Below are 10,269 nucleotides of genomic sequence, written 5' to 3' on the forward strand. Positions count from 1 at the left end.
TTTTTGTTTTAGTCTCATTAGGGGCAAATAGTTTTTATCATGCTCTTTCTCTTGTAGATTAACTTCTTCACTTTATATTTCAGAGTTTTCACTGGTGACTAAAACGTGACTCATTCTCTTTGCCTTTCCTAAACTTTAGTCAGCTAAGTTGTGACATTGTGATTTATAATAAGAAATATGTATTTGGTCTTGGATCCATTCCAGACAAGAGCTCCTAAAACCCTTGGAATTTTTTAAGTGATAACTGTGATGACGGTGTCTTTTGTTATGTTAATGAGTTACTTTGGAAAAGCCTTTGGATAATCTAAGAATGAATGTTGGTTGCTAGGAGGCCCAATCAGGTGATTAGAGGGTTGGAATTTTTAGTCCCACCCCTCCTGGGTGGGGAGAGGGACTCAGATATTGAGTTAAAATCACCAGGGGCCAATGATTTTAATCAGTCATACCTATGTAATGGAGCCTTCTCCAAATGTCAAAGGACAGGATTCAGAGAGCTTCGAGGTTGGTGAACACATGTAGATTTGGGGAGAGTTGTATCCTCAGAGAGCATGAAAGCTTTGCTCTCCTTCCCACACATCTTGCCATATGTATCTCTTCCAACTGGCTGATGCTGTCTCCAGGTAGATACTGTCAGAATGGAGTTGAATTCTAGAACATCCAGCTAGTGTCCAACAATTGATCGGTGGTGTGGGGGAGAAAAGCACACATTGGAATTGATTTAACGGAATCATACTAGTCCAATCATTAAAGACCCACTTGAAACACCTTTCATCTCCTTATATCACTCTCCCTTGTAAGTTTGTTTCGAGGTTTATATTCTGTGAAAAAGTTCACTCACCATTCAAATGTGATTATTTATAGAGTGCTCAGTGTATTTGCAAAGTATTGGCTAGAAATGTCTAATCATCAGTGGGGAGGTGGAGGGGAAGAAAGTGAATTAGATTTATTGCATGCCTGTGAACTGCATTACCTGTTTTGTTCAAAAACTAGAACCTTACACAGAGCATGATGATATAAGGTGGTAGGAATAAATGTCACCAGCCTCCAATACCATCTTTAGTGAAATTTCATTTCTGGTAGGAAACTGTTTACATTAGAACAAGAACAAAATCATCTCAGCTTTTCAAATGTTCACATGCCTGACCTGACTATGTTTGTCACATACTGTTGGTTAATGTTTTAGTGCAGGGCAAAGGTTCCTGGTCTGAGCCTTAGGGGTCCTGAGTTCTGATCTCAATGGATTCTAAGTAGGAGAGTTGCTTGGTGTGCTGTGTCACTGCCTAGAACATACTGTCCTGATTGATGATGAATTCTTTTATATTGAAGATGCAAAACTCTTTTCATGTTCTTGGTAACATGAAATGTTTTTCTCTGGCTGACCATTATTCCTTTTAACTCTTGTAGTAAGAAGTACTGATGTGTGACTAAATCGTCTGGTAAATATCATTGGAATACTACATATTCTCAGTTGTAACAAAAGCAATTATAATCCAGATGCAGTTGGAAAAGCTCTTCCTCTTAAGAACAAGGTAAGGTGGATCCAATCCCCCATTCTCTAGATTCTGAAGGACAAATACTCTCTTTACTACATTGTGGGGCTTATATTCTCAAGTTTCTTAACTCTGAGTTTTGCTTATGGTAAATTATTTCAGTCTAGAAATGCCCTTGACATCTCGTACCACTGTACCTGGCTCATACAGATAGGATGCATTGCCTGATTAGTTAATTTCCCCAAGGAAAATATGTTTGAGGGTAGGAGACTTTATTAAAGTTTCAGAAGGTAAAGAGATTTCTATCTAAATCAAGTCCCCCAAACAAACAAAATAAGTCATAAATTTATTGTTAGACATCTCTGATAAGCAAAGTGGATAATGAGCCAAGTTGATAGGGATGAAGCTCCAGAATGAAATATGTTTTCCTCTGGTTGAACACTATTCATCTGACCTCTTGTAGTAAGAAGTAGCCATTCTATGCATGACTAAATTGACAGGAAAATATCATTGGAATCATCTAGAATCAAAGTGTGTGGGCTAGAACAAAGGCTTTACCATTGCTATGAATCATGAAGTGACCTTCCTGTCTCTGGGTTTCAGTTTCTTCATGAGTGAAATGAAGACACCAAAGGCACCTAAGATTTTTTCGAAGAGGTAATTATTTCAGTTCATATAAGTTGCTTAGAATAACCTAACATACAGCATGTGATCAATAACTGTTACTATTTAATTAATTAAAGTATATTTGAAGGCCTTCAACCATTTCCAAACTCATAACAATATGGCTTGGTCTTTGTCCCTTCCTTTCTCTCAGCATCATCTTCTTCCCTCCCCTGTTAAACTCCTATGTTTATTTTTATCATTTCGTAATTCTTATTTAAGTTTTTATGATGTTATTTAATAAATTGTCAGATGACCCTCACTTTCGTGGTCTTAGCTATATATAACTAGTAGCCTTCTTTTGGTGTTACTGCTCCAAGTGGCTTATCAAGGCATTTTCCTGAACTAGGACATATTCCTCTGTAAAAGGAACTCTAGAAGCAAGTGACTTTACAGATAAATATGTATATTGCTTTCAGAATTCCACACATGTGCATGTGTGTGCATAATATCCTTAAGTTATGGAATACATTTTGATCCAATCTAGCTGCACCCTTTTGAAGGTGGCACTCTACTAGGTCATCATACTTTAATTATGAGAGGCTGACTTTTGTTCAAGGTCAGTTGCTGAGTAAGTGCAGAAGAAAGATTTTAACCAGACTCTGACTATTCCCCAAAGCCAGAGCTCCTTCTACTCCCCCTAAGCAGTTCTTTTGTGTGATCTCACTTAATCCTCACCAGTCTCAAGAGAGTGGTACTATTGTTATCACTTTCTACAAATAAAGACACTAAGACTTTGAGAGGTTAAGTGAATTGACCAAGATCATGCAGCTAGTAAATGTCAGAGCCCAAGTCAGACAGTGTGCCTTTTGCAGATCTACTTTTTAACAATTATGCTGTATTAACTCCAACCCCAAAACAAAAGGGAGTCAGGTAGACAGAGCGGAGGATCTAGGCTGAATATATAGTTAGGATGATTTGTTCTAGTAGGAGCTACTTAAAGCTGCTGTTAAAAGAAAAACAATTTCCTAAAGGAATTCTATGAGATCCCTTCGGAATGCTAGCAATTCAGTCAAACTTAGCTTATGAAACACTGAACTAAAAGGCATTTGTCTCCTAGCGTTAGCCTTCCAGTTGGTTCATAAGACGCAAATGAAATGTTAATGTTAAATCCAAGCAGGAAAAAAAAAAAAAAAACCAAACAAACTACTTATTTTAAGTTCTTATTTTAAGAACTATTTATATAAGAGCTCTACTGTAGGATACTGTTGATATAAAGAAAACCAGGAGGACTAGACAGGCAGGCTTTTGACAAAAATCACAGCTGAAGACAGAGCTTGATAGTTTCCAGCATAAAAAAAGATAAAAGAATTCAGAGATCATTCTGAGTGTGTGTGTGTGTGTGTGTGTGTGTGTGTGTGTGCCGGCATGTGTCTACTTGTCTTAATAAGCTTCCCCTGCCGCCCAACTCTTCACCCCCATCTAGTTGGTGACTCGAAGCCTTCAGATGAAAGCTCAGTATGTGAGGACTACTAGTTGGCATTCTCTGCAGGAGACTAGCCTCACACAGGGCTGACCCTGTGATGCAGGAAAGGCTATTTAATGCCCTGGCGAAGTGGTTGAGGGACCAAGATTTTATTATGCTTCCGGGATCAGAGTGGTGATCCAGCATCCCTGATTTAGAGCCACTTAGGGCTCCAACAGCTCCACCCCGGAGTTCAAGAGGAAAATATTCCTGCATGGTCTCTGCCTGATCTGAAAAAGGCACAGCTTCCCGATGTTCCGCCTGGGAGATGGTTCAGTCTTTAGAAATTGCCAGAGAAGCCTGTCCATCTGCTGGGATGCCTGGCTTTCTGGAACGGACGAGAAGGAGTTAGACTTTTAATCGGAGTAACTTGAGGATTTTCTGTTTGTAACTAAAAACCGCCGCTTAATTCAAAATAAAAAAGACACATGTTGTGGCAGGTAGACACTGGGAAAATCCGTGTGACGAAGTATGATCTAAAAATTCCTCATTTAATTTCCCCCGGGAAAGAGTAAATATTTTCTCTTTGGTACTGGGGCAGTCGACTCGAATGATCTGCCTTCAAAACAAGGTGCGTTCGAGAGGTGGGTTAGTGGGAGCAAAACGGGGAGGAATTAGCCCAGGATTTGGATTGCTCCCGGCCAACCAGAAGCTGCTCCAGTTAACACTCAGGAGGAGAGTTTCCACCGTTGCCACCCCCTCCAGACCCTTCTTCCTCCTCCGCTCCCGCCCTAGGACCCAAGGCGCGCCCCGCCCCACCAATCCGGAATTCTCCACCCCCCCAGCGTCCTGCCCCGCTACTCTCTTCATTGAAGATGGAGGCTGCAACATCACCGCCGAAAAATCCCTGCGGAGCGAGCCACTGGATTCAGCGTCTGGGGACAAGCGCTCTTTGAACCCTGGCGAGGCTGCGTGGTGACCAAGAAATGGGAGGCCGGACCGAGAGGGCGATCGTAAAGCCGCCGGCTAGAGGCAGCCCCGAGGGCTCCCCTCCCCGCGCGCTCGCGGCGCCTGTGTCTGCTCCGTATTGGCTAGCGTGGTTCCGGGGGCGGAGCCGCGGGAAGCACCTCCCACTCGGGGGCCCCTGGATCCCGCGAGCTGCTAGCCCGCGGAGTTCCAGAGCTGGGCTCCGTCTGCGACTCGGTCCTGCAGCGCCTCTAGGCTGCAGGTCGGTGCTCCAACCACCTGCTCGGCGCTGCGTCCTGGGAAGCGGGGAAGAGAGAGGAGGGAGGGGGGGCGGCGGTGGGGGGAGGAGGAGGAGGAGAGAGGAAGCTTACACACGCCTTCCAGTCCCTCCACTCAGAGCAGCCCTGAGACCGCTGCCGTCGCCGCTGCTTTCGCTGCTACGGCTCTGCCACCTGAGGAGACCGCCTGGACTCGCCGCCCCTGTGGCCACCCCCGGCGATTCCTGCCTAGCACCGGGCTTTTTATGCACACTGCCACTACCATTATTATTATTCCAAGAGAGGGAGAACAACAGACCAGCCTGAAAGAACCACGTACACCTTTCTGAAATAGTCAAGTGTCTCCGGGAAGAGAGGGTCGTCGGTCCCGGGAGAAGGAGCCACTGGGGCCAAGGGCAGGTGTTGAAGGGGAGGAAGGAAGAGTTGGGGCACTGCGTGGTGGAAAGTTGCTTGCGGCGGAGAGCCGAAGGTCCAGCGCCACAGCCCAGGGGGGGCGGTGTGCCTGGGAGAAGCCGCTGCCCCCTGCGTTGGGACCTGCGAGCTCGCGGGCAGCGCGGGGCCGGGACGACGCCCCCTCCTGCGGCGCGGACGCTGTCGGTGGCCCCCAAAGAGGACGAGGAGGAGGAATATGGCATCGAAGGCGGGCCCCTCCTGCCGTCTAGTCTTCTGCCTCTTGATCTCCGCCGCTGTCCTCCGGCCAGGTGAGCAGGGGCCTGGGAGCAGCCCAGGCCAACGTGGAACGGGGGCAATTTCCTGAGTCTGCGGCGCAGGCCTCGCACCTCCGGGGCTGTGAGCCGGGGCGAGTGGGGGCGGTGCGGGCACACATCTGGCCCTGGGTTCAGTCACCTGTGCCTCACGTTTGGGCTCGGCCGGCTGGCTCAAGTTTGGGCAGGGACTGGGGGCCTTGGGTAAATCTCCAGGAACTTTGGGTGCTGCCGGGGTTCGGGCTCCAGGGGCCCACGGGCAGTATTCGTCTGGTTCTCTCCCCGTTCTCCCCCCCCCCCCCCAGCCCTTGCAGCTCCCGCCTAGGCGGCGAGCCCTTGCCCTCTGACAATTCCTCCAGTCTTTGGATATCAAAGTCCACGTCACTGCGCTCCGGGCAGTTTTCCTTTCGCTTAGCTTTCCGAGAAATAACTGTCTGCCCTTTTTGGGGGATAAATCCCCTGGTAACTTCCCCTCGGTAAGAGGTGAAGAAGGGGTAGGAAGGGTAGAAGAGAAAGGGAGGACTTTAATCACTCCTTTTTAGAAAAACCTCCCGCAGCTCAAACCGTGGTTTGAAGCCCCCTCCCCCATGGTCTGGGTGGGTAATGAGTGCAGGGGTGGTGGCAGGCAAAGGACGCAGCCTGAACTGGACTTGGCAGCCAGGGTTGTGAGACCTTAGTGAGTGGCTTGTGGATTTTACAGGACCTGTGATTCAACCTCAGTTTTCAGTAATGTACTGAGGCTCAGAAGCAAGAAACTCAAAATCCCCAATAACTAAAATATCTAGCCGGGAATCCCTTTCCTACCCTGGGGACGGCCCCTGTGGCTGTCATCCTGAGACCCACCGGGTGGCCGACGCGAGTTGGTCCCGAACAGGGCATTCTGTATGTTCGCCGTCACTTGATAGAGCAGCAGGTTCATTTGCTTGCTAGACTCGAGTAATTTTTGGAATTGTTTTCTCCTTTTGAAGTTTTATCTCCAGCCCTTCATAGACATTTGCAAGTAAAAACTCCTACTTCCTTTTTTTTTTTTTTTCCGGCTTCTGTTTGTTCTTTTATCCTTTTCTTTAGTTTTTAGCAAAGAAAGACTCACTTCCTTTCCGCGTCTTTAATTTCTCAACATCCCTTCAGTTACCAAGCTGAGGCTGAAAAAAAAAAAAAAAAAAAAAAAAGATGTTTGGAAGCCTCCGTGGCTCTCCCAGGAAAAGAGGGAAAGTGAGGCTGGGGCTGGAGCCAGAAGATCACAAGTGTTTGTGAACTGCTGCTGCTGTGCCGGCTTCCTGGTGGTGGTGCGGAGGAGGGGGGTGGGTGCCCTCGCCCGATCTCTATTATAAAGTTACATTTCTGGGTGAGGTCCTGAGCTCACCTGCAGTTCTGAGGCTAGCGAGAATCATCTGCGACGCATCTCTAGCTCCAGGGCGGGGCGTGTGAAGCGCGAGTTGAACCGGATTTGAAGCAGGTGGGTTGGAGTAAGCACACCCGGGACGTGGCCAGGGGAGAGCCACCTGACTTTGGCACATTGTGGATTTCACTTTTTCCTGATCCCATTGTCCGATGTAGGAAGGAAGGGCACTCACTCTGGGGCCGAGGGGCGAGGAGGGTGGACGAGGGTGAGGTAAGTTAGTAAAATGCAAAGACCCACCCTCCCCACGGTTGGTTTTCAGTTTAACCCTCTGCCCAGTTGGAGAGTTGCAGTCTCACCACACCAATTCCCCGGGAGAACACGCACACGCCCGGTTTCCTTTTCCGTGCGGTCGCTCTGGAGTCAGTTTTCAGTCGGGCCACCTCCGAGGACAGGTTTTCCCTCATATTTAGCTGCTAAAAAGGGAGCGGTTCCGCTTTCAGACTTCCTTCTCTGAGATTCTTTTGGAGCCGCAAGCTCGCGTTTGCAGCCGGTTCCCAGCGGCGCGCTTTCGGTGAGCTGGATGCATTCTAGCTGCGCCGCCAACCTCGGCTGATCTGAGGGTCAGAAACCTCAGACCCTTAGATCAGTGGTTTGCTTGGATTTATTGGGTTGGCATATGTACAGAATTCTCGGTGTCAGTGTGTTTAAAAGAAAGGTTTGTGGCACTAACAGCGCCTCGTCCAGACTCGGGACGCAAGTCCTGGAAGGCAAGTGCGCCTCCTTCGGAGCCCTCTGCATAGCTGCGCCCGTTGGGGATACGTGCCAATGGCCAGGCTGGCTTAATCCAAGAGACCAACTGACTTACCCGCCTGCAACCCTTCATTTAAGGAGCACTTTTAGTAGTGTGTGTTGAGACCTAGAGAACAAAAATTCGCGCCTGTGGAACTGCTTCTGCAGGTCTTTTGGGCTGTAGTCGCTACATAGTCATTGATACGTTCGGGCATGGCCTGTCACCTGTTTTGAAGGGAGGGGGACAGTATGTATGAACCAAAGAAACTGAATTCAGAGATGAAGGCAATGAAGTAAGTGCTGAGCATCCGAGGAAGCAAGAATCTCATTATCCTTGTAGAAAGAGCGTCAGCCTGTGGTGACATTTTGTATTGCTTTTTTAAAAAAATGCTTTCCTTGATTACTTACAACAAGGAGGTGCAGTTAACTGTTTCTTCTCTTGGATCTTTGGTGTGCACCCTTCTCAGGAATTTTTCTTAATTTCTTACTGATACAAGGTTAATTCTAAGACATAAGCACACTTAAGTTTTTCCCCCAGAGTGGGGTATTATGTTCTCAAGGCATTGTTTATCTCAGTAGGCCTTGGGGAAAGCATCAACTCAAATAATGTCTTTGCAGACTGCCTGATGTGGGACTATTAAAATTTATTAATTTAAAAATGGCAAACTGCTTAGTAGCCAGTAAATATTGCTTTTTCCTTGATGATTTATATAATCCAATAGTCATTTACAACTTAATGGGATACTATTTTCAGTAAGCTGCTTTCCTAGGCTTGGCTCAGCATCATTCACCTTTGGGCACTTGAGCAAGTTATTTCACATATTTGGACTTCAACTCTCTCATATGTAAGTAAAACAGTGGACTAAGGATCTACTCTCTGGGATCTCTTTAGCTCAAAACTGTTTCTAATGACCTAAGGTAAAATGCTGATTTGATCAAGGCAGAGTCATTATCCACAAAACAGATGAACATAAGGGAAGGTAAACAAAAATAATATAAAAACAGGGAGGGGGACAAAACAGAAGAGACTCATAAACATGGAAAACAAACTGAGGGTTACTGGAGGGGTTGTGGGAGGGGGGATGAGCTAAATGGGTCAGGGGCATTAAGGAATCTACTCCTGAAATCATGGATTCACTATATGCTAACTAATTTGGATGTAAATTTAAAAAAATTAAAAATTAAAAAAAAACCCTGTTTCTAATGACCTAAGGTAAAATGCTGATTTGGTCAAGGCAGAGTCATTATCCACTTGTATTTTTCTAATGCTTTCAGACAGACTGAATGGATACAGTTCATATAAATTGTGTTGCTAGAAAATGTCAGTGGTACCCAATTGCGAAATTTCCATCTCTTTTCCTACTTGTTTAAACCCATTATAATACCTTGTGCTTATTCCTCCAGGCCTGAAGAGGGCTATTAAAAAAAAAAAAAAAAAAAAAAAAAAAAAAAAAAAAGAAGAAGTGTGATAGAGAGGATTTAGTCTCCTACTATCCTGGGAAAAGAGAGATTTTTAGGTCTCAGAAAACGCCATTAGTATAACCCATATGTCCTGGAAGACTGCCTCTATTTAAACTGCATATGTGGTTCCTAGAATGAAATGTTAAGTGATCGTTGATGCTAATATGTTCATGTGACAAAGCCTTATATGTACATCCTTAAGATGCCCCTAAAATAATTGATTTGCAAGGTGGTTTTAAGTGCGCTATGGAAGGAAGTAGAAAATAATAATGCTTTCCTGTGGTTTTAAAATCTATAGAAATCCAAAATTTTTTCATGACACAATTTCAAACTTTGACTTTTTAGAAAATTCAATTTAGCTTATCTTTTTAAATAGAATTTTGGAAGAGAATGCTTGTTTGCTGTTAACTTATTAAAGAGAAGAAAATCAATAAAAGTCTACTTTAATAGTCTTAAGTGTTACCAGAAATTATTTTTTTATTGGAGTCAGCACTCACATGTTCAGTTTCAGTTATGTCATATAGGAATGTTCTGACTTTGGGAAAGCTATTTTCCTCCTCCTTCTTATTTCCCATCTGTAAGTTTTTCTGTCTTTGTAATGCATGGTTCTGATTTTGGTGAGATTAGTAATTCCCTTGCTCAGCATTTGAATTTTTCAACTAAAGCATGTTATATTAACATGCTATATGACATTATATTATTAATAGAAAAACACTCTTTAATTTATTACATTTAATTATCACTTTGACCATTTTAAAACTTAGTTTTTATTTTTTATCTTAGGGGAGGGGGAGGGACAGAGAGAGGGACAGAGGGAGAGAATCTTAAGCAGACTCTGTGCTGATGGCAGAGCCCCGTGCGGGGCTCTGTCTCACCGTTGTGAGATCATGACCTGAGCAGAAATCAAGAGTGGGGCACTTACCCAACTGAGCTGCCCAGGCGACCCACATACCATTTTTTAAAAATCAGGCAAAAATGTCTCTTTTTGTTTCTTTTTTCTCCTTTTTCTTTTTCTCAAGTTTTCAGATCACCAAACATAGGCCTTTGTAAAATTGATCACTAAGTTGTTAACATTACTTGGTGTAAGAAGTTAGTATTTTGTCATACAGTATCTTAGATACTTTATAATCATCTTGTTTTATATTCTTAAACACACTTCTTTCTGTTCTAG

The 10,269-nt window shown here is 44.8% G+C and overlaps 1 protein-coding gene and 1 long non-coding RNA gene across 3 annotated transcripts in view; both read left to right on the plus strand.

The window, feature by feature from the left end:
* Nucleotides 1-613: 613 nt before the first annotated feature.
* On the plus strand, nucleotides 614-2,173 carry LOC122230546. The gene is made up of 3 exons (XR_006207531.1): nucleotides 614-793; nucleotides 1,405-1,529; nucleotides 2,094-2,173. It is a non-coding gene; the product is annotated as an uncharacterized LOC122230546 (long non-coding RNA).
* A 2,684-nt stretch (nucleotides 2,174-4,857) lies between these two features.
* Nucleotides 4,858-10,269, plus strand: part of ALCAM (activated leukocyte cell adhesion molecule) — a 211,251-nt gene continuing 205,839 nt past the window's right edge. For both annotated transcript variants that reach the window (XM_042956425.1, XM_042956426.1), the window contains exon 1: nucleotides 4,858-5,503. In XM_042956425.1, the coding sequence (XP_042812359.1) occupies nucleotides 5,431-5,503 (73 nt within the window). In that variant the 5' untranslated portion in view covers nucleotides 4,858-5,430. The remainder of the gene's footprint in view (nucleotides 5,504-10,269) is intronic.

This window comes from Panthera tigris, chromosome C2, assembly GCF_018350195.1.
Source record: "Panthera tigris isolate Pti1 chromosome C2, P.tigris_Pti1_mat1.1, whole genome shotgun sequence".
NCBI classification, from domain to species: Eukaryota; Metazoa; Chordata; class Mammalia; order Carnivora; family Felidae; genus Panthera; species Panthera tigris.